Here is a 23,293-nt window from a genome sequence, read left to right as displayed (position 1 = left end):
CAACGCTCGAGATCCATTTATTTACGAGTCGGGCAAGATGTGAATATTTCCATGTAGATATCGTCGAATTGCGAAATGTTGACATTAATCTCAACAATGATGCTACCCGGTCTAAGCATTACGAAATTCAACGGTCAGACATGGATTATTATGCAATGCACACACAAGTTTGTGAAGAAGTCGCAGGGTAAAAATCATGAAACAATGAACACGCGTTTCGCCACTGCTCCTCGAACTGTTCATCGAGGAGAATCACACAGAGGGAGGGAGAGGGAGTAGGGAGAAGAGGCTGATGCGGTAACGGGATGAGGATCGGCCAACGGTCATGGCACCGTTATACAAATGACTTTCTGCTAGGCAAAACGCACACCATCAGACGTTCGAAGTCTCGGGCTTATTCTGATTGTCTCGGGGCGTACGCACGCACGTGTAATCGCCGAACCCTATGAGCCTAGATAGAAATCCTTGAGTGAGAGAGGTGAGATGCTGTGTGTGTGTGTGTGTGTGTGTGTGGCCTCGCCAGCGTGGCAGATCATTACTTGGAAATGCACAGGATTTTGTCAATATCAAGCGAATTGGGAAAGGACATGTCGGTCGTTCTCGTTGTGTTGATGATAGTGCAGTAAACTGTGGTTCCTTCGTTCTTCGCTTGGTGTTGCTACTGCTGCTATAATTATCTCGGAACCATCATCGCAACGCCATTTCTTTGACACGAAATTGAGGGAATCGCTACCCACGCCACTGGTCACTCAGTAGCACAAATGACGATCCTGGCGAGACCGTCAGATGATCACGATTGTTCTACTGACCATCATCCGTTTACACAGCCACAGATACTCAGAAATCAACATGACGCAAGGCAAGTAATCTTAGCACATAATCGACCGCCTCGATTAACGATGTGAATGGTGCGTATTAGAGATGACGATCATGACAATACATGAATATAACACTTGAGGCGCGTCCGAAGTGTCATTTGCACCAATCGTAGGCCACCTGGACAGGAATATTCCGAACCCAGGTGATGATGTGAGAAGCGAATGGCATCATGTGCTACTCATGACGAACTGCGGCGGCTGCACGCAACACGACATGTGTAGTTGAAAGGGAAGAATCGCACCTCCGATTCGTCGTTCCTTATCACACTCGAGTGCTGGCGACATGGGGTTATTATTGACTCCCACAAATTGTGTGCTCCTCGCGAAGACTTGGGCTTCCGACGACGATGATTCGCGACGCGAGGTCGACAGCCAAGCACACATAGACGCGCACGCGACATGTGTAATTTGTGTCGAATACCCCCATGGACCACTCCGAAAGCGAAAAAGGACAGGACCCCGGCCTCCGAGGTGGATCAGCCTGGGCTAGGCATGGTCAGTCAGCCTTCGCCGTATGCATGCGCAAATGAAAGCGATTCCTTCGACTTCGGAGAACAGCAGCAGCGGCGGCCTGGACATGCGCCGTACCTGAATATCAGAAACGAAGGAAGAAAGGCGCGCCATGGAGTGCACCTGTATGGGCCGGCATAGGCTGGAGATGGACGAAGCCTGACCAGAAGTACTGTCTCGTTGCCCCAATAGGCCTCTTGAATCGTGTACGTGAGGAGTCAGGTGGAGACAATCGTCGCCCAATCCCACTGCTATGTCATCCAATGCCCATTGTGACATTGTCCATCTGATGTTTCGTCTCTTGTACCACCAGGCCCCGGGCGCGTTCGTGTTCAACGCCGACCCGGGCCGCTATGACCCGAAAGAGGAAAGTCCAGGGACTAGCGCTCGCCCTCCATGACCAATCAAAGTGTGATGGACACATCGGTTCCTGCATCAGCGTGGAAGGAGAAGCACGCGGAGGTGCAAATGGGCGACGATGTAAAATTGCGTACCCTCCTTGACATCCACACCAGATCTTGTCATCAATCATCACAATGCAAGGAAGCCAACCAGCCCCTGGGCTCGGGTGTGAGTGGACCGCGACTTCACTCCTCCTTCTCCTCCCCACTGCGGTGTGTTGTTGTCGTGGGTTTTCGTTATTCTTCTTCCGGGCTGGCGCGATGCGACGGGAGATTTGATTCTCGTGTTGATGTGATGATGCACCTTTGCTCATCGACGTCGACTTCCCGGAATAATGGATGGGCGATCGGTCTCCTTCGTAAGATACCTGTTCACGACCTGTCATACTGGCGCACATGAGCACGGCGCTGTCATCATGCAGCGCAGACAGGATATGCGACCATACCGTCTCTTCCTTTTGGTGGTACGCACTCATCGCCTCGTATTCCCAACAGCACGAGGAAGACGGCCCATCACTGGCATTTACAGGCAGGGTGAAACACTCCCATCGAGGATCATGATCATGACGCTCGTTTCCACAGTGCTGCTCTTATTTGTGACGGTGCTGTTTCTATTCATTCAGTACCATTTGTGCTGCTCCTTTGGGCTATTTCCGACCTCCGCGCAGGAATACGAGAGCGTGTGTATGCCCCTACAATCACATCGGTCTATCACCACCCGTTCACTGTATCTCTCGAATCATCATGAATCATAGCCATCGTGGCAGTGTCCGGAGCGCGAACGGGTCCACATCATCATCTTCGGTATAATGACCCGCGATAAGCAGATATTCGGACCTGTCATCGCAGAATATAATCCATGGTTTGGGAAGCCAAGCATGTCGGTTCACCAGCGGGCGCACATGGCAAAGCAGTGCAACAGTTCACTACAGGTCCCATGCTTTTTTTTGGGTGCTCAACCGCCTTGCTTTGATGCCTGTCAAACCACTGTCGCATCACAATAATATTCATCAATTCGTGGATTGAGCTTCGCCTCCTGCCTCGTGCTGCTGCAGTAATGGCGACAAGGACGCCGTCGTCGGAATCGTTCCCTTAGGTCAAGATTCTAGCTGTCTGCTGGAGTGCTACACTTGAATTGGCGGGTCTGCTGCGGCCTGGATTTGGTGAGGCGCGCGACCACACACACGCATGTACAGTAGTACAAGTACCTGGCGTGCAAATATCGCTTAGAATGGCGAAGGGATGGATTTCGCCTCTGGGCAAATGAGCGTCGCGTCTCCTGTAAATTCTTGCGTGTGAGTATGTTCATTAAACCCATCGTTATTCGAGAGATGAAAAACGCGAGAGACGATGCCCGGTGACAAACGACGGTTGCGCGTCCCGCGGATAATTTTTCAGGGCGGCATTGGATTCAGGGGGCGAATGGGTGGGACGCGGCGGACGCACGCGCGAACACCGAGCGAAATCTTACCGTCTCCACCAGTAAGTCGGTTTGCTCTCGGCACATTGCCCTTTCGCAACCTCCTGCCCCAATTGCCCGCCCTGGATCGATCCACTCGATATGAAAATGGTGAACGGCAGCGCGGCACTCCCCACCGTTTCTCACTCGCGTCGTCGGTTCGCCGCCACTTCACTGCTCCTGGTGCTAGATGGTGATGCCTCGTTGCTAATGAGATCCGTACCTGAATAGACGATGCTACTGCTGAATCGTTCGCCTGCCGGGCCGCCCTTTCAGCATGGTCCTTACGCCTGCGGGCATGCATGTCCCCTTTTCGGTCTGACAGTTCTTCAAGCACGAAAAGGGGTCGGGATTGTATGGCAAGAGAACGTTGTTTGATGAACAGTCACGGATGAATCATCGTCTGTCATCTACGCATGAACGGGCATCGTCAAACCAGGAGTGTAACAGCCGGTGGTAAGCATTCATGCAATTCTGGCGAGCGCAGTGATCGTAGGAGACTGTAGCAGGAGTAGTCGCGTTGCTTATGCACGCCTCCACACCAACCAACTACAGTCCACCCCCAATCCACCTACACCCACACCATCACCATCACCATCCATTCACTCGCACACACCCATGCGAACATCGACGCACACACACACACACAGACACGCGCGCGCACTAACTCTAATCTCATCACAGCAGCCTCGCCGGCCGTCAATCTCATTACACTCTATGCAACATCACGTCGTGCGGGAACGCCCTATTCCCTTAGTGACCCTCCATCACGGACCCTCCTACCTCCTTCTCCTCCGAGTGAGCATGTATAACCTTTATCTTCGCCATACCCGTCCTTCATCTTCCTCCTTCTCTTTTCTCTCGATCAGGTTTACCCGGACAAGCTCATTCTTTCTTTTGCTTTTTGGCCTCAGCTCACCAGAGCCGGCTACCACATTCGCTCGTTTGTGTATTTTCTAAATACACGCCTTTCATTCATTTCAAAAGAAGCCGACTTGTCGACCCTTCCATTCGAAACCTGCCAATAAGCGTTTTTCCAACCCTTCAAAATGTTGTCCAAGATCGCTGTCGTCGCCGCCATCGCGGCCGGCGTCAACGCTGCCGTTCCCGGCTCATACGGTGCCCCGGCCTACAACGCCCCGGCCGGCTACAACGCCCCTCCAGGCTACGCTGCTCCTCCGAGCCACGAGACCACCTCCAGCAAGCCCGCCGTCTCGACCTGGACCTCCACCTCATCCACCGCTGATGCCGTGAAGCCCACCACCAGCTCCATCGAGCACGCCCCGGTCTACACCGCGCCCGCTGGCTACGCCGCTCCTCCGGTCTACACCACCGCCGCCACCAGCCCGGTGACCCACGCTCCTCCGGCGTTCACCACCAAGACCACCTCCACCGCTGATGCCGTCAAGCCTACCACCTCCTCGGTGGCCGCCCCCCCGGTCTACACCACCGCCGTGGTCCCCCCGGTCTACACCACCAGCTCCACCGCTAACCCCGTTAAGCCGACCACCAGCTCTGCTGCGATCCCCCCGGTTTACACCACCGTCTCCACCCCGAGCGCGCCTGCACACACCTCGACCACCTGCACCGAGACCACCACCAAGGCCTCCACCGTGTCCAAGGAGACCCCGACCAGCAAGGCCACCACCCCGGCCACCGAGACCAAGACCACCGTCACCAAGCAGAGCACCGTCTCGAAGGAGACCACCATCTCCAAGGAGTCCCCGACGATCCCCGTCTACAAGACCACCTCCGTTGAGACCCACAAGACCACTGTGTCCAAGGAGACCCCAACCAGCAAGGCCACCACCCCGGCCACCGAGACCAAGACCACCGTCACCAAGGTTAGCACCTACTCCAAGGAGACTCCCGTGACCAAGGAGACCACCGTCACCAAGACCAAGGAGACCCCGACCATCCCCGTCTACAAGACCTCCTCCGTCGAGACCCACAAGACCACCGTCTCCAAGGAGACTCCTGCTACTCACACCACCCCCGAGTCTCCCGTGACCCCGACCACCGTCACCAAGGCCAGCACCTACTCCAAGGAGACTCCCGTGACCAAGGAGACCACCATCACCAAGACCAAGGAGACCCCGACCATCCCCGTCTACAAGACCTCCTCCGTCGAGACCCACAAGACCACCGTCTCCAAGGAGACTCCTGCCACCCACACCAGCCCTGAGTCTCCCGTGACCGCGACCTCCGTCGTTCCTCCTCCGGTTTACAAGACCACCGTGGTTCCTCCCCCAGTTTACAAGACCACCACCGAGCACAAGCAGAGCACCGTCAGCAAGGCTTCCACCTACTCCAGCCCCTACAGCCCCGTCAAGACCACCCAGGCTCCTCCCCCGGTTTACAAGACCACCGAGGTTGTCCCTCCTCCAGTCTACAAGACCACCCAGACCAGCCCTGACAGCCCCGTTGTCCCGGTCACCAAGACTACCGTTCTGTCCTCCACCGGCACCACCTACGTCGTCTCGACCGTGACCGTCCCCAACTCGCCCACTGCCCCGGCCTCGTACACCACCACCAAGACCACCTCTACTCAGACCACCTACCTGACCGTCACCAAGCCCTCCAGCCCCGTGACCCCCGAGACTTGCGTCCCGACCACCGTCACAGTCACTGAGAAGATCACCGTCACTGTCCCCGGCAACGGTCCCACCGGCCCTGCTAACTACCCGACTGGTCCCGCTCCTACTGGCCCTGCTGGCCACCCCACCGGCCCTGCTCCTACCGGCCCGGCCGGCTACACCAAGCCCACTGGCCCTGCCCCGACTGGCCCGGCTGGCTACACCAAGCCCACTGGCCCTGCTCCCACCGGCCCAGCTGAGCACCCCACCGGCCCAGCTCCTACTGGCCCCGCTGGCTACACCAAGCCCACCGGACCTGCTGGTTACCCTACCACTCTTGTGACCAAGGTCAGCTCCGCTAGCTCTGCCTCCAGCCCCGCCGGTCCCACCGTCCCCGTCTACAAGACCTCGACCGTCTCGACCCCTGCTGGCCCCACCGCTCCCGTCTACAAGACCTCGACCGTCTCCAGCCCCGCTGGCCCCACCGCCCCTGCTGTCTACACCACCAGCAGCACCCCGGTTGATGCCCACAAGACCGCTACCACCAGCTCTGCTGCCACCACCACCTGCACCGAGGAGGAGGCTCACCCCACCGCTCCGGTCTACACCACCGCCAGCACCGCTGACGCCGTGAAGCCCACCACCAGCTCCGCTGCTGCTCCCCCGGTCTACACCACCAGCTCCGCCGCTGCTCCCCCGGTTTACACCACTGCTGCCCCCACCACCAGCACCGCCGAGGCCGTCAAGCCCACCACCAGCACCGCTGAGGAGCACTCCCCCATCAACACCGCCCCGGCCGGCTACAACGCCCCGGCTTACACCTACGCTCCCACCACCGCCAGCACCGCTGACGCCGTCAAGCCCACCACCACCGAGGCCACCCACGGCCAGCCCACCTTCGTCTACGTCTCCCCGGTCCCCGCTGGCCCCACCGGCTACGCTGCGCCCGCAGGATACTAGATGACTATGACACGGCATACGGCATGACGAGTGAGGTCCACTCGGCATCGTCCGGACAATTATAGAGGGAAAAGCGATGGGATGCGAGCTTTGGGTTTTTCCACAGGCAGCATTTCGTTCTTGTGTCTTTGTTTTTCGTTGTCGATCTCATAATGTCTTTTTCTTCTTCTTATTCAACTCTCTCTCTTTCATTCCATTTACGCTCTCTCGAAATTTCATTCTTACTCCAAAATAAACCATCGCTCTGATGGGCCTTCTTCTTCTTCGCATCGGTGGAAGCTGAAGCTGCCTTCCAGAAATAGGCGTGAACATGTTCGTCCCTCGTCGTCTTGGTCTAATTATAACAAGCATGTAAGCATGTTGTCTACGCATGTTGTCTCTCCTTGGCATGAAGTCCTAGCAGGACGATCGCGGCTTTTGTCTAAGTATAGAAGAAGTGGCATGATGTTGATCTTGTGGCTGTTGAGTACGGCCCCTTGTTTCCCCCATCTTTACCCTCCTCTGCCATGTTCTGGAACATCTGTCGGTCCATGTCCCGTATCCTGCTGGTCTCTCATCGCTTCTCCGACCCCATCATCTCTTCACCAAATATCGATCTACCACCATGAAAATTGATCCGTTGTTTATCTCCCTGCTGCCATCGCGATGCTGGACTCGATCGACCAAACAATACATGCACATCTCGTTCCCTGCTTGCCTCATGACGAAGATACGAAACCAAAAACACTAATCATGATACTTTCATTGACTGCTATCGCGTTATCTCCTTGCTTCCTCTCCCACATTCATTCTCTCCTTGAGAGGACCCGTTATATATTCAACAGCGGCGAGGAGGTATTCACATCAGCAGCGAACTGTTGTCCGCCCCTTCTGTTCCTGTCATTGTTTCCCGCGAGCGCAACACTCACTCTCAAGTGCTCTGCCTTTTCTCCAGCGGAATCGTCATGTGCGAGAACCACCATCTTTTCGCAAGGAGAAAAAAAAACAGTTGAACAAACTAGGAACGGATTCTCCTTCGGTATTTCACATTTTCTTTTATTTTCGAACGAGGAGAGGAGGAGAGGAGGCGGGAAACGCGATTCTCCGCGAGAGGAAAGACAAAACAAAAGAATATATCCAAGGCTCGTGCCGCATGCCTCGGGCCTCGACCTATCTATTTAGATTCATCTTCCCATCGATTCTCTTTCTTTGTTTCAAGAAAATTGGGACATCTTCTTCAAATGGCCAATTTCCTTCTCCCTAGCTTACCCCATATCTCTTGGGATATTCCCTGTGCAGAAGGACCAGGAAACGAGCGGCGTGCATGAGGCCTATGGACCACAATTTTCTTCTTCTTTCGCATCATCCAGAGCGGTCTCTGGTGGTCCCCTGGAGCGAAAAGAAAAATTCATGAATTGCGACGAGATGATGAGAGAGGTTGGAAAAATCGGGAGAGGGAGAGAGGGGGGGAAAGTCCACTGTTTGGCAGAGGTGAAGTCGTAACTGGCGTAACATTTAATCCTGCTGGAAGGAGGTATTTTAGATGATTTCCATTTGTAAATGATTCTTTTCTTCGAGTGCGCTGATGACATGCGTGCGAAAGAAAGGAAGGAAACCAGGTTTCTTTGAGGAAACATGCCTCGGAACATGATGGCGCGGCAGAAGGATTGCTCTGGGAGCAAATGTTCCCAACTACGCGGCATTTTCAGTTTGGAGAGCACCCGCCGCTGATGAAGCAGCATTGCCAACATGTCTTTGTCTGCATCAATGTGGAGTTTTTGGGGGTTTCCGTGATGCCTTTCACCCATCTATCATAGCCGTGACGAGAGAGCAGGTGATCCCCCCCCCTCCTCACGCTCCTCATCATCATCTACTCGCGTCTCCCGCGGCAGCAGTAGCAACACCAGCAGCAGCGTTATTCTTCCTGAAAGAAACCTTCTCAACACCGACATTCTCATTCCCCGCCGCATCCCTCTTCAACTGATAAACGTACAGAACCAATACCTCCCCCTGCACATCCATGAGGACGAAACTCGGGATCGTGCGGTCCGGATCCCCATCCTCCTCGTCCTCACCGGCTCCAGAATCCGCGTTCAATCTCTCCTCGCCGTCGGCCCAGCTGGGCGCGCCCGTCGCCGAGCCCGGGTTGATGAAGAATTTGCCTTCCATCTCGTACGCTTCGAAGCGACATGTGCCGCCCCAGCACAGCACGTCCACGTCCATCTGTCGCGCGGCGATGAGTAGGGCGTCCGGGTCGCCGGGCGGCAGGATCGTGTCGCCGTGCGTGAAACCTATTCGCAAGCTGCCGTGGGTGATGACTTTGCTGAGGGCGGTGGGGATTGGGTAGCTCGAGGCTGCGGCGGCTGCTGCTGCTGCTGGTGGTGGTAAGGTGGGATCGGCGGAGTGGTTGTTGGCGCCGGGATTGCTGCCGGTGATGCTGTGGATTGGGAGGTCGAGGTCGCCTTTGACGAGTTGCAGGTCTGGGGCGAGCGAGCGCAGGAAGGTGTAGACGGAGGGAGAGGTCAGGTTGCCTAAACAGAGGACTTGGCCGATTTTGCCGGGTGTGAGGAGTTTTTTGAACTGTTCAGTCGGGAGGTTTTCGACGGTCAGCGTGTCTGTCATTTGCGAGAAGAGCGTGTCGCATTATCCTTTTCCTCCTCCTCCTTCTCTTTCTCTTCCCACGATCTAGAGGGCACGTACTTTGGCGGGAATGTCAATGGCTCGGTCGGGAATGTGAAAGTCGCCAGCGACAAGCACAAGTCGTGAAGACATGATTTCGTTTGCGGATCGCGTGTATCTTGGAAAGCGTATCTATGACGGGGTTTGCGACATGAACGAGAGGCGCAATGTGCGCGCGGTGAAGCTCGCGTGGAAGTGGTGACGATGCGCCGAGTGAGCGAATGTGAGAGCGGGACAACTAGGCGGAGATGTCTTCGTCGCTCGATGTTGTCTGCAATGCGCCAAGAGGACCGAGGTGTTGGAGTCGTGATAGAGAGGAGAGGGAGTGTAAGAGGAGAATAGTCTTGTGCGTAGAGAATGGAGAGAAACCAACTGCAGCTGTGTATCAGACAATCTACATACAGTAGAGGGAGCTCTGGGTCGTGGTTGGTGGTGAGCAGCTTGACGTATGTAAATGTCCGCCGTGTGGGGTTGGACCTTCTTTCCAAAGTTATTCAGCTACGCATAAAGTTATGATTATACATTATTCTTATGCCAGCAGCGACACCACCTGGGCAGGCTTCGCTCAAGGAACGGAAAGTATTTATGCATGCGTGTGGACACCGGACGAGATCAGGTCGAGATCAAACTGCATAGCCGTCGATTTCCGATAGAAAAACTGCAGACAGACTGAGTGGTCCGTTCTCCTAGATAAATCGCCTCAAAAAATATTAGACGAGACAACTTGATCTCCTCGGCCTTAGGAAATCTGATGTAGGCCATCTGCAAACATCCAATCTCGAGTTCCAAAAGCCCATCGGCAACAAATTTCATCTCAAGCCCTTTCACAACAATCCCGGGATCACCGCCTTGCGGTTGCCCACCCGATCCTTTCCGAATTTCTGAATGTACCATCTCCGTCCCGCCAAAGCCCTCGGCAACATGGTCGAGATCTCATTGAGCAGGAAAGTCCTCGCAGGGATACAGTGGAGACCACCGACCATCCAGAAGCCGGCCCACTCGATCCACTCGCAGAAGTAATGCGCATACAGGACGTAGTGAAACAGACCGTTCTTGGGCATCATGTAAAACTTCTCGACGCCCTCGACGGGTTTGCCGTCCTTGGCCGCCTGTTCGCGCTGCCTCTTCATCGCGGCGCGGCGGATCTCGCGGAGATCGTCGTCGTGGAAGATGTTGAGGAGCAGACCCCAGCCCCAGATGATGAGGCCGATTTCAATCTCGTACGCGCGGCCGCTCCAGTCGTAGATCGTCCGGGGACCGTAGCCGCCGAGCCAGCCGCCGATGCTAAGGCCGTTGATGATCTGGAAGGCGATGGCGGAGAAGAAGACGGTCGGGTGGATGGGAGACATGGAAGGGTTCAGGACCAGAGGACTGAGGATCGCGCGGTAGATGTAGTGGATGGTGAAGGCGCCGGCCATGGTCCAGTTGGCGATGGGGAGACCGGCGAGGTTCTCGGCGCGAGGGATCGTGATCATGCAGTAGAGCACGGTCAGGAAGCCTGGGATCTCCATAAGGAACCAGCCCCATTTCCCGGGCAAGTTGAAGCGGGAGTTGATGGAGGTCTTGCCCTGTGGGTAGAAATCGGTGAACCATTGGACGGCGGCGAACTGTGGATGTGATTGTTAGAAAGTGCCTTTCTTCCCCCAATGTTTCATGAAGCGACGACGTCTTTCAGATCGAACTTACCAATGGGAAGAACTGCCAGGCCCAGACGAGGTTGGTCCACAGCTCCCGCGACGGAGGCGGATACTGCGCGATCGTCTTGATGATATCCATGATGGATGCGCTTGGCGGCCAAGAAGACTACTTCCTGTCGAGGAATATGCTTATTCAGATGCGCCTGGCTCGCGCTTGTTAGAGAGAAACAAGGTGATTAGATGGAAGATCGTGACCGAAACGGAACGACGATAAGCTTATGATATATATCCTCATCAAGCCCACACACGGTGTACGATCATGTGTGTAAACAACCCAACGGGTACAGCAATTAAGCGATAGCGTGCGGCCAGAGAGAAAACGGTGACGTCGCATTGGTTTATCTTGAAGCAGATCATCGATCGGTTTCGGATCAATCAGGCTGCCTTTCTATTGGTCGGAGCCGACTTCACGCCGACGGAAGTGCCCATTAAGCCGACTTTCCACCGTACACTACTACGCTACAGTACTACTACTCCTACTATAGACTCGGCTTATGTTATCGTCTGCTTCATTGGAACGACCAGTATAAATCAGAGGTACCAACGGAGGATAGTATCCCAATCCCGATGAACAACAAGTGAACAGCGAGAACATCGTCATCGCTGGCAACAATGACCTCGTCCTCATCTATGCTTGAGATCCGCGAGTTCGACGGCGCGGGCAATCTCACCGCGACATACGTCGAGTCGGCGACGGACAAGCTCACACCGGCCAGACGGGTAGACGTGATTGTATGTTCGGTGAAGTCCAGAGAGCCTTTCTGCATGTAGAGCTGGAGCATAATCATATATTCTGACACACCGCTTTCTGTATAAATCATTAGCCTCCAAATGATACCAAATCATCACGGCAGAAGTTCCTCGATATCTTCCTGCCTGTAGGATTTCCGCATACCGTCACAGAGGATTATCTTGAGTGAGTGAATTGATGGGCGTCGGAGAGAAAGAGCGACAGAGAGACGATGTGTGATTCTCTAGAGGAGTGGTCATGGCTGATAGGTTCACATTAGATACCAAATATATGCAAGTGTCCCACCCTCCCGATATCTCCTACGTTCCAATGGATCCCATTTCAACTAATTGTCTCTCTCATCACCGAAAAAACAGGACTCCCTCCAGGCCTTCGCAAGCAGCATCGCAAGCCTCCTCTCCTCCCGTGCAGTGCTCTCCACCGTCGGCGTAGGCGACTCCAGCGCCTCGCCCACCGCCGCACTGCTCCTATCCATCCTCCAAGAATCCCTCGGCCGGATCGCGACCATCGCATTCGCGCACCGCCTGGGCACCGCATTGGAACCCGAGTGCAAGCTCTACCGGCTCCTGGCCGACGTGCTCAACGACGCCGCGTTCCTCCTCGACTGCCTCAGCCCGGCGTTGCCGCGAGGTTTCGTTCGCGTGCTGGTCCTGTCGACAAGTTCGGTGCTGCGGGCGCTGTGTGGCGTTGCGGCGGGCAGTGCGAAGGCGAGCCTCAGTGCGCATTTCGCGCGGGCCGGGGAGAACCTGGGGGAGCTGAACGCGAAGGATTCGAGTCAGGAGACGATCATTTCGCTGTTGGGGCTCTTGGTCGGGAGCGTGGTGGTCACGCATGTGGTCTCGCGGACTGCGACGTGGAGTCTCCTGGTGGGGCTGTTGGCTGTGCATCTTGAGACGAATCGCCGCGCGGTTCGGGCGGTGAGGATGAGGGTGATGAATCGTCAGAGGGCGGCGCTGGTCTGGCATTGTTTGCGGCAGGGACGGGTCCCTTCGCTGGAGCAGATCTCGAGGGAGGAGAGGATCTTCGAATGGGATGGGGTTTTGAGGGGGAGGGATGGTGGGATTGTGGGTCATTGTACGATTGGTGCATCTATTGGGCGGTTGGCGCATGGGCTTGCGGATGCGAATAAATCTACGGGCGCTGTGAGCACTTCAGGGACGCATCTATCGACCATCATGGACCTCTACGCGGACGCGCCATATGTCCTCTGGTCAGATGGACACCCTGCGCTAGAACAGTATCCAATGCGACTGCTTGCCGTCTTGAAGAAGGATGCGAGCAAACGCGATCTGCTGGTGGCTTGGTGGCAGGCGCTCATAATTTCCTGTGCGGAAAAGGCTTCGATGTCACAGAATGTCCTTGATACTTTCCGACAGAGCCGTCGAGAAGCCCTGGCGCTACTGGAGAAGTATGAGGTTTCGCTGAAAGACAAGGGATGGAACATTGACGGCAGTGTACTGGAGACGGTCGCTGGCACGAGAATCACTGTAGGAGGATGAACGAACGAGAAGGGAAATGAAGATCACGAATTAGAAAGCATTATTCTGCGGTCGAACTGAGCCATACCATTTCTGTAGGTATACACGGCCGCGTCATGATCTCTCGAACGTTGCACACATTTCACGTCTCCCGTGATTTTCCGAAGCTAGTTGGCTGCCAGAATCTTCTTGACCGCCTCAATCTGCTCCAAGACCGCACTCTTACTCGTGCCGCCTTTCGCCGAGCGCATCTCGACACTCTTCTGATAATCAAACACGCCAAGCACATCCTGCTCAAACCTGGCATCCACTCCTCGCAACTGCTCAAACGTCAACTGGTCCATCGGCCGGCCCTCCTTCTCCGCCAGGGCCACGACGCGGCCGGAGATGTGGTGAGTCTCGCGGAACGGCACACCCTTGCGGACGAGGTAATCCGCCAGGTCCGTGGCCAGCATGTCCGGGGAGAGGCTGCGGAGCATGTTCTCCGGGAAGATGGACAGGGTGGAGAGGACGCCGGTGGCAATCTGGATGCTGTCGCCGACGGTCTTGACGTGGTCGAGGAGCGGCTCGACGGATTCCTGCAGGTCCTTGTTGTAGGTCGACGGGATGCCCTTGATGCTCATCATCAGACCCGTCATGTGGCCGAAGGCGCGGCCGGATTTCCCGCGGATGAGTTCGAGGGAGTCCGGGTTTTTCTTCTGCGGCATGAGGGAGGAGCCGGTGCTGTAGGTGTCGGCGAGTTTGACAAAGGAGAATTCGCCGGTGCTGTAGATGATGAGGTCTTCGGCCCAGCGGGAGAGGTGCATCATCAGCGTGGAACCCCATTGCATGGTCTCAACAACGAAGTCGCGATCACCGACGCCCGCCATGCTGTTCATGATGAGGCCGTCGAATCCGAGCTCGGCGGCCATGGCGTCACGGTCGATGTCAAAGGGGTTGCCGGCTAGCGCACCGCAGCCTAGAGGAGATTTGTTGATGCGTGCGCGGACTTGTCGCAGACGCTCGAGGTCGGAGGCGAAAAAGGACCCGTAAAGGAGCATCCAGTGAGACCATCGGATGGGTTGAGCACGCTGGAGATGGGTGTAGCCGGGCATGACATGGTCAATCTCCTTTTCGGCGCGAGCCGCTACGACTTTGAGGAGAGCGATGAGATAGCCTTCGAGGATCTCCAGCTGGTCTCGGAGCCACAGTCGCATATCGGTCGCGACTTGATCGTTGCGGCTCCGGCCGGTGTGTAATTTCCCTGCAATGGCCGTGCCGATGATCTCGCCTAACCGACGTTCGTTCGCAGTGTGGATGTCTTCATCGACGCCGGGTTGGATGGTGAAGGTCCCATCTTCCCATTCCTTGAGGACTTGTTTGAACCCGCGTTCGATCTCGTTGAATTCTTGCTCGGTCAAGAGGCCGGTCTTTTGGTTGGCTCGAGCGAATGCTACGCTGCCACGGATGTCTTGAGAATAAAAGGCCCGGTCGAAGTAGATGGATTCGTTGTATTGCACCATGATGGGATCAGTCCCACCGGTGAATCTACCTCCCCATAACTTGCCGGCCGCCGGGGCGTCTTTCTGGGCTGCCATTGTGATTCTTGATTAACGGTATAGAATGGAGGGATTGTTCATATGTGGTTAAGAGTCAATGGCCGATCACAAAAATTTCCAAAGGAATATATGTACAGTACCATTGGAAGAATGGATGGGATATTTCCTTATCATTTCCTGCGATAACAAAAATTTCCCAGTCACGAAGCTCTCACACGAAGCGTACAGCGTCATCCCTGCCGAGTCTAGATTTGCCCATGTTTTCCGCGGCGTTTCTGCGTGTTAATATGTACGGTCATAGTAACAATTGACGGTGCACATCAACAGCCGCCAATGGGACAAGGAACACGGTAGAAGAATACCAGAACTGTATGTAGAAGACCTAGGTAATTTAGAGACGTCAAATAAAAATACTCCATACCCAAATGGCCACTGCCTGTAATTTCGACATCGTCGGCGACGCGCTCGCGTCCGACATGCGCGCCCCAATCTGATGCAGACGGAGAACCCGATGGGACAGCGCGGATGCAGCTGATGGGCTTTCCCGAACAGCAGACTCTCATACATCTTTCCGGCTTCGAACATCACCAACCTTCAACACTCAGGCCTTCCTCAAGAAGAAACGCAACTCAATCATGGCGACGGCGCCGAAAAACCTCTACCATCGCCGACAAGTCGCCGAGTCCAGCGCGAAAGCCTGTTGGATCTGCTATAAGCCGAGCAGCACCGTTCTCATCACACCAGAGCAAGACGACTGGTTCCATTTATGTAGCGGCCACCTCGTTGACACGAAATTCGCAATTCCCAAAGACGGCGAAGACTTGGCGAAGAAAAAGCACGAAGAAGCTGTGCAGAGGGAAATCGACGCACTGAAGAAAGAATGGGAGGAGAAAGTCGCGAAGAAATTGGCCAAGAAAAAAGGCAAAGATGCCGCAGCGGGTGGAGAGGATAAGAAGAAGAACGAGGAGAAAGATGAGGCCGAGGAGGAAAAGGAGAAGGATGAGCAACTGAAGGCGCTCGAGGAGAAGAAGAAAGGAGCGGCGGGACAGACAGCGGCGTCGAAAGTGACTATTGACGGACCGAGGATTTTCGAACTGCAGAAACAGTTCTTTCAGATGCGTCTGCAGAAGAAACGGGAGGCGGAGATGGCGAGGAGGAATCTCCAAAGACTACAGACGCCCGATGCGTTTCCCAGTGTGCCTTCTGGACGGCCTGGCCCATGAAAAAAGACAAGATAGATCTGAAATTGTGGATTCTACGATCTGAAGAACCTATGCCCGAGCATCATCCGATTGGAAGTCTACGAAAGGACGGAAAGCTCAATCTCCTCCTGCTCCATCCTTGGTGCATTCTTCCGGCCACCACTACTCCATGTCGTCCAAAGCCTGCCGACATCGCCCACAAGACTCGGCACGCCATGAGGGTGAACATGACCATCACGATGATGATGATGATGATCGAACGCCTCATCGATCTCCTCCAAACTCCTGCCCATCGTCTCCGGTACCATGGCCGCACAAACCGCAACCATAAGAAGAATACAACCTCCAAAGAGGAAATACACTCCAAAGGAGCTTTTCGCCAGGAAAATTGGCGTGGTGAATGCCACGATCCAATTCATCGTCCAATTGGACGTCTGTGCCAGTCCCGTCGCCGTGGCTTTGGTGCGACGTGGCTGGATCTCCGAGGCATGCACGCGCACGCCGACGGCCCAAGTCATGCAATAGACTAGCGCAAAAATATAAATCAGCACAATCACCACCCATCGTGCTGCCCCGCGATCGCCGTATACGCTGTTCGATGCGTACAGGCTGCCGATGATGAGCATGCAGGCGGCCAGGACCAATCCGCCGACGATGGTGGAGGTACGTCGTCCCCAGCGGTCGGCAAGGAGGAAGGCGGGTACCGTGACGACCATCATGAGGAGACCGCTGACTCCGGATGCCAGGAAGGAGGCTTCGGAGCTGGTCAGTCCAGCTCTTGCGAAGAGCAATGGTGCATAGAAAAGAACCCCGTCGATTCCGGAGAGCTGTTGGAAGCCGCTCATGAAGACGCCGAGAAGAGTGCGTGTCCGGACATCTTTGCGGAAAACTCGGAGGAGCGCATGTGCCTTCGTTTTCGCCACGGTCCCCTCGAGATCGGACCGGTCAAGACTCGGAGGTAGAGTGGAAGAACTCGCTTGCGTCTCCGCCGCCGCCTGCTCATCAACTTTCTCCGCCTCCGCAGCACTCACCCCCAGGACCTCCCACGTAGTCTTCGCCTCCGCCCTCCGTCCCTTCATCTCCAACCACCTTGGACTCTCGGGAACGCAGGCCATCACGGCGACGGCATACGCCAGCGCGATGGCGCTCTGCAGCACAAACGGAACCCTCCAACCGAAACTACTCCCCGACAGTCTCACCGTGCCATAACACACGAAATACCCGCCACAGATCCCCGCGGTGGTCAGAAGCTGCGAGACGTTGGCCAACACACCCCTCTCCCGCGGCGGCGCCACCTCACACACATACACGAGGACCGGACTGAGGAACAGGCCCTCCCCGACCCCCGCGAGGACGCGTCCGACGAACAACATGGCCAGATCCGTACTGCCCGCCTCGAGCGCCGCGCCCAACGCGAAGATCACCCCCCCGATGCTCACGCCCTTGCGCCGGCCGAGGCGGTCGGCGAGCGGGCCTGCGAAGAACGAGGCGATGGCGGCGGGGATCAGGATCGAGGAGACGATGAGGCCGTGGACCGTGGCGCTGAGGTCCCCGCCGCCGAGGGAGTCTTGGAATTGCGGCATGGTGGTGATCGGGCCGATGCAGCCTGTGTCCAGGCCGAAGAGGAGGCCGCCGACGCTGATGAGGGTTGTGCAGAGGATGTAGGGGGGAGGCCGGCGGCGGCGTTTGAGGAGGGTTGTCAGGAGGGAGATCATGGTCGGGCCCTTTGGTCTGGGTAATTTTTTTTTCTTCTACTTCTGTGGAATCTCTCTCTCTTGGTGGTAGAAACCTCGAAAATTGGCCGTCTTTTTCTATTTTATTCGTTCTTTAGAATTCTGCTGCTTGATATTTTCTTTCTCTTCTTCTGCTACCTGACTAGGTAGGTAGTTATTAGAACTCTCCGTGTCGACTCGAAGCGTTCCAAGTTTGCCGGTTTTTCTTGATATTGTTGTTCGAGTTCTTCGAAGCAAGAACAGCCACCACCGTCTCGTGCAACTAGAGCTTGTTGGGGTGTTCTGGGCGACGAGCGGTTCTTGCCTCTGTTGAGCCAAGGAATAAAAGTTTTCCCTTTTACAAGGCTTGAATCGAGGCCGATGTTTTCCAACCGCTGATGTTTCCGGATTTCCCTGTCATTTTCCCTGTGTCCCAAGGTTCTTGGACCTCTCGCTCTCTAAACAGCCTAAATTCGAGGAGACTCTAAATTCGTTGGGAATTACGAAGTCAGGGAATATAAGCAGAGCGCCCCGTAAAGATGCAGGGCTCTCCCCCCCCCGCCTGAATGTTGGGGTAAATCATCACCTACGGTACCACCATCAGTGGACAATGAGATGCCCGGGTAGCACCTATCATGCAGGGTGAGGTGAGGTAACATCGACAGAGAGGCTTGCGGGAAGCTACCACCGCCACAGTTTCTAGAGTCTACTGCCTCCTGCTGCGGCTCATGTCGATCGGTCGTGAGCGTGCAAGACCCTGGAATTGGAGAGCAGGTGATAAAAGTGAGAAGATTTCGGGGGAAACATGTAATACGATGAGAGATGAGCAATCCCACCGCTTGAACACATACGGAGGGGAATTTTTTCTTCGGAGGGATCTAGGATCTAAGATCTGTCTGGAAAAAGCAACCATGTCCACATGATCCATAGACCCAGCAACCGACGACAACAGATGGACAGGAACAAAAAACCCTCTCATCCCTCCCTCACCCTCTCACCCTCTTCCTCCTCCTCCCCTCCTCCTGCAGAACTAACCTCCTCCTCTCCCGGAAAGCGGCCACGCTCCCCTGCACTCCCCACCCCTGGCCCAACAAGGTCCCGACGGCCTCGATTTCCAAGCCCGACGTCTCGGGATAGACCCCATAGACCAGCGTCCAACCGACGAGACAGACGGCGGCGTAAGCGGCAAACGTCGCGCTGAAACCAAAGTTCTCAATCGTCGGGAGGAACGTGATCCCGATGAGCGCATTGCTCGACCAATTCGTGGCCGTCGCGAGGCCGGAGCCGAGGGAGCGCACGCGCAGCGGGAAGAGCTCGGATTGCTGCCAGGGGATGCAGCCCAGCCCCGTCGCGTAGGAGGCTATGTAGAGGGCGAGGGAGAGGAGGAGGGCGACTTTGGGGGCGAGATGGACATCTTCGGCGGGTCCGTCGTCGTCTCTCGTGGAGGGGGAGATGATGGGGTTGGGAGGAGCAGTGGTAGGGATGATGGGGATGAAGAGGAAGGTGATGCTGCAGAGGAGGAGGCCCAGCGCCATTAGCGGGATCGTGTGCAGGAGGATTGCGCGGCGGCCGTAGCGGTCGATGGAGCGGAAGGCGAGGAGGGTGAAGGCGAAATTCGTCAGCGCGATCAGCAGGGAGGTGGCGATCGGGGAGGTGAAGTTGAGCTGGGAGAAGATCGTGGCGGAGAAGTACATTAGGCAGTTCTGGAGGAGGGTCAGTGGGTTGTTGGTACTATGAGACAGCTGGGAATGGCTTGGTTTGGGGATGACTTGGACTTACGAAGCCGGAGAGTTGTTGGAGTCCTTGGAGGAGGCATGCGATGGTGAGAGCTCGGCGGTTGCCGGGGACGGTGAAAAGCTCTTTTGTTGCGTTGCGGAAATTGCTGGGCTTTTGTGTGGGACGGGCAGGGTCATCTTCGGCGAAGACCTCTGATTTCATATTCCGCAACACATGGTCTACGAGTCGTGATTTGACCGTGGGAGGCAAGGCGGCATATGTCGTTGTGAGAACTTCTTGCGCACGTTCTTCGTGGCCCTTCTGTAAGAGCCAACGCGGTGATTCTGGCATCCAGATGAGCATGGTCAACTGGAGAGATGCCGGGAGGGCGCCTAGACCGACCATGAACCTCCAGCCGTGAGGGATGTTCGAGAAAGCGAAGCCTGTGATGTATGCGATGACTTGCCCACCGGTGACGAACAGGGATTGAATCGTGACGAGGCGGCCACGAAGCTCGGCAGGCGAGAGTTCGGTGATGTAGAGTGGACTGGCCCCAGAAGCAACACCGACGGCGATGCCAATCAAACCTCTCCCGAGGACCATGATCCATACTTGATCAGCCGCAGCTTGTATGACGGCGCCTACGACGAAGAGGATCGCAGGGACCAAGATGACCGCCTTGCGGCCGAATCGGTCGGCAAAGTAACCCGTAAAGGGCGCCGCGAAGAGTGCGAGGATGGACGTGATGGCCGTGATCAGACCTTTGTCGAGGGACGTCAATGCATGACCCGAGAGATCCGTCCCGATGGTGACCAGCGTTGAGGATATCACGCCGGTGTCATAGCCGAAGAGGAGACCGCTGATGCCGGCGGAGAGGGTGAGGGATTGAACGACTCTGCCGGCATTGCGGAAGGTCAAAGGTTCATGCTTGAGATCATCGCCACGACTTGACGGGTCTTGTTCCTCGCGTGGGAGATCAGCTGGGATGAGAGGCTCGCTGTCTTCAGGGACTTGTTGGCCGTGAGATGGAGACATTCTTTATCACGATATTGGTCGAGTATCGGAAGAGATGTATGTCGTGTGAGGACGAGGACGCATTTCTATTGTCTTGCTACTCATGTGTACAGTAAGAGCAAGTGTCGCTCAGCCGCGTCGAATTCTACTCCTGCGAAACCTTGTACATCATGTATTTCGCATGTCGCCGTGTGATATGTAACCATCCCGCGTCCTCGCTTTGTTACTTCGTTCACATTCGCATCTAGCTCAACATCGCACTCCGTAGTAAGACAACCTTCTCGCTACCTCAACAACTGCTGTCATAGATATTTACTCCAGTGAACTCAACACGCTCGATCATCACGATTCCTGAAGCCAGAACGTGTCGCGACGCACACCGAGTTTGATATGTCTTGTCTACATATTGTGCACGAGATGCAAGAATGCGGCGTGGACACCATATAAGCTGAATCACGGCCTCCAGAAATAATTTTACCTCCGATCATCCACGATCGTCCTCACCTGGTCTGGCATCAGGACCTGCTGCTACCACGGCGACGAATCCAGCCTCGATCTCGCACAACTCCGCTCGGTCAGTATGATATCCTTGTCACGCCTGTCATGTAGGTCACGGTCATTCCCGCGATCGGTGGCTCTCAGGTACGTGCCGTCCATCTCCCGCGTTCGGAGACGAAGCCTTTGGCGATGCCAGCACCGACGGTCACTGTTCATGCCGACATTCGGAGACAGCCTTGGAATATTATATTCATCACGCCGTCCGGCCTCCGGTGCTCTGCAGATGCAGATGGATTGCGGAGCGACATTTTTTCCTCTCCACCGGACCATGAAGCGGAACTCACCGGTCGCGGTTCTCCTCGAGCGATGAAAACGCCCTCCGCAAAAGTCGCTGCTGTGGTAATCGTCGTCGTCGTCGGTGGTGCTGGGATGCGAGTTGCAAGGAGGTCTCGCGCGTCGATTGAGATCCATCTTACGTGTCGATCTCTCCACATGCCAGAGGATCAACGAGTCTACTGGCGACGCGACCGGCGACGTTGCGGGTTGGCTTGTCACCCAGATCAGGATTTCGTTGGGTCGCAGCTTAGTTACAGCAATGTGTATCTCGGGAGATTTCAATGTGAATTCCAGACGCAATCTAAATATTTTCCCTCTATACTTGGAAGAGATGTCTAATCAGATGAAGAGACCATGAATTCCCTCGTATTGAAATTTATTATATTGCTCACCCACTACGTATTTGAAACCAGATAATTCCTTTGAATCTAATCGTACTGTATACTATCTGGAATGATCTCTTCGAGTGCCTTCTCTCGTAGGAAGTTGACCCGTAATGACCGATCATATCCCTCTCGGGATCTACTCTTCCAAATATCCTATGCCCAGGTGTATATGTATACCGCACTAGTTTCCCTAGTAAAAGAAGGAAGCGGAGAAGGAGTAGAAGAAGAAGAAGACGGCGAGCGACGGGCTGGGGCAACGGGCGAGACGAACGACGACGGAGGGTTTCAGCTTGCGACCAGCTCGTCGCCCATCACGTGTGAAGCCACGATGCAGTATGCACGTATGCAGGCAGAATGGACAATTCATACAGTGTTTCTCATAGGATTGAGGAGGATTTATTTCTTCCCTGCGAATGGACGACGAGGAAGGTCAGAAAGAAAGAGAGAGAGAGAGTGTGTGTGTGTGTGAGAGAGAGGTGATCTCCTACTACTGTGAACAGGCTCTTTTCAAATATTTAATACAGTAGTATTCTCACCACCAGAAATTTATCATCAAAGATGTGATATAATATGTATATATGTGTGTATATATATATATATACCTAGGTATACACAGGTGTGATCGTAATACAGTAGTAATACAGTAGTCATACAAGCCCACCAAGCATCTGCGCGTTCTTCGATAGGGAGGGAGGGAGGCTTCTAGCGACAACGCGCCTGCCTTAGTTTCTGCACGGGTGGATTGGGCGTTATGCCATGTGTGAATGTCCTGCGTCTGGGGGCCGGCTGACTGGTCGGTCGGTGTCTTCCTCATCACGGAGCAATTGCCCAAGCGGATATGCTAGTGTGGTGATCCCTGGTGGTATAGACCGTGGGTGCAATCAGAGAGAGAGAGGGAGAGGGAGGGCTTGTAGGGAGGAGGTGCACATGGGCTATAGCCAAATGGATCACCATCACGTGCAATGGCGGTGTATGTATTCCAAAGGAGAAGAAGGAGAAGAAGGAGGAGGAGGAGGAAACCATGTACACCTGGGCAGTAGTAAAACGGGCGGGAGGCTGTTTCATCGGGCTGTTTCATCTGGCGGGCGGGCTGGCTGGTTCCTCTCTCTCTGCCGGGCCTGCCTGCCTGCCTGCCTGCCTGGCCTGGCCTGCATCGGTTCTCCTCCGCCTCCGCCTCGCCTCCGCCATTCCCTCTGCCACATTCCCTCTGCCGCCGCCACCGCTTCATTGATGAGACCTGACACGCACCCACACATACACATGTACACACACACCCCTACTACTTACACACACACACACATATATATACACACACATATACATATACACATCACATCTCCAGTAGTAGTAGTATTATAATATATATATGGACTGTATGGATTGAACTGAACTGTACGGAGGATTGGATCCGTGGGTGCCTCTGCTGCACCTCGCTCGGATGGGCAGGGTGCTTTTCTCATTGGGTGTGATACTGTCTCCTCCTCCTATTCAATCAGTATCTATACGTGTAGCCTACACTATAT

The 23,293-nt window shown here is 55.1% G+C and overlaps 8 protein-coding genes across 8 annotated transcripts; 3 read left to right on the top strand and 5 right to left on the bottom strand.

Moving 5' to 3' along the window:
• Positions 1–3,902: 3,902 nt before the first annotated feature.
• On the top strand, positions 3,903–6,887 carry K489DRAFT_383001 (uncharacterized protein). The gene has a single exon (XM_033605499.1). The coding sequence runs from the start codon at positions 4,298–4,300 to the stop codon at positions 6,782–6,784; it is 2,487 nt and encodes an 828-aa protein (XP_033457266.1). The 5' UTR covers positions 3,903–4,297; the 3' UTR covers positions 6,785–6,887.
• Positions 6,888–8,629: 1,742 nt separating this feature from the next.
• Positions 8,630–9,535, bottom strand: K489DRAFT_324118 (uncharacterized protein; the record flags this gene model as incomplete). Its single annotated transcript, XM_033601737.1, has 2 exons — positions 8,630–9,343; positions 9,464–9,535. 2 exons carry the CDS (start codon positions 9,533–9,535, stop codon positions 8,630–8,632), a joined length of 786 nt encoding a protein of 261 aa, XP_033457265.1.
• A 454-nt stretch (positions 9,536–9,989) lies between these two features.
• K489DRAFT_361778 (3-oxo-5-alpha-steroid 4-dehydrogenase) lies at positions 9,990–11,442 on the bottom strand. Its single transcript, XM_033602640.1, has 2 exons — positions 11,129–11,442; positions 9,990–11,049 (listed from the first exon to the last, which is right to left on the bottom strand). Exons 1-2 carry the CDS (start codon positions 11,216–11,218, stop codon positions 10,267–10,269), a joined length of 873 nt encoding a protein of 290 aa, XP_033457264.1. The 5' UTR covers positions 11,219–11,442; the 3' UTR covers positions 9,990–10,266.
• Positions 11,443–11,751: 309 nt separating this feature from the next.
• On the top strand, positions 11,752–13,389 carry K489DRAFT_324327 (DUF647-domain-containing protein; the record flags this gene model as incomplete). Its single annotated transcript, XM_033601747.1, has 4 exons — positions 11,752–11,871; positions 11,964–12,055; positions 12,150–12,168; positions 12,247–13,389. 4 exons carry the CDS (start codon positions 11,752–11,754, stop codon positions 13,387–13,389), a joined length of 1,374 nt encoding a protein of 457 aa, XP_033457263.1.
• A 146-nt stretch (positions 13,390–13,535) lies between these two features.
• K489DRAFT_412210 (argininosuccinate lyase) lies at positions 13,536–14,945 on the bottom strand (the record flags this gene model as incomplete). The annotated part of the gene is made up of 1 exon (XM_033607902.1): positions 13,536–14,945. The coding sequence occupies one exon, from the start codon at positions 14,943–14,945 to the stop codon at positions 13,536–13,538; it is 1,410 nt and encodes a 469-aa protein (XP_033457262.1).
• A 596-nt stretch (positions 14,946–15,541) lies between these two features.
• K489DRAFT_324440 (DUF1742-domain-containing protein) lies at positions 15,542–16,129 on the top strand (the record flags this gene model as incomplete). Its single annotated transcript, XM_033601757.1, has 1 exon — positions 15,542–16,129. The coding sequence occupies one exon, from the start codon at positions 15,542–15,544 to the stop codon at positions 16,127–16,129; it is 588 nt and encodes a 195-aa protein (XP_033457261.1).
• On the bottom strand, positions 15,884–18,073 carry K489DRAFT_382993 (putative MFS sugar transporter). Its single transcript, XM_033605498.1, has one exon. It carries the CDS (start codon positions 17,821–17,823, stop codon positions 16,207–16,209), a length of 1,617 nt encoding a protein of 538 aa, XP_033457260.1. The 5' UTR covers positions 17,824–18,073; the 3' UTR covers positions 15,884–16,206.
• Positions 18,074–18,836: 763 nt separating this feature from the next.
• On the bottom strand, positions 18,837–20,466 carry K489DRAFT_308570 (general substrate transporter; the record flags this gene model as incomplete). The annotated part of the gene is made up of 2 exons (XM_033600616.1): positions 18,837–19,523; positions 19,600–20,466. Coding segments are annotated over 2 exons (1,554 nt in total), but the record flags the coding sequence as incomplete, so codon positions are not given.
• Positions 20,467–23,293: the final 2,827 nt, after the last annotated feature.

This window comes from Dissoconium aciculare (assembly GCF_010015565.1).
Source record: "Dissoconium aciculare CBS 342.82 unplaced genomic scaffold K489scaffold_11, whole genome shotgun sequence".
NCBI classification, from domain to species: domain Eukaryota; kingdom Fungi; phylum Ascomycota; class Dothideomycetes; order Mycosphaerellales; family Dissoconiaceae; genus Dissoconium; species Dissoconium aciculare.
This window is presented reverse-complemented; position numbering and strand designations above follow the sequence as displayed.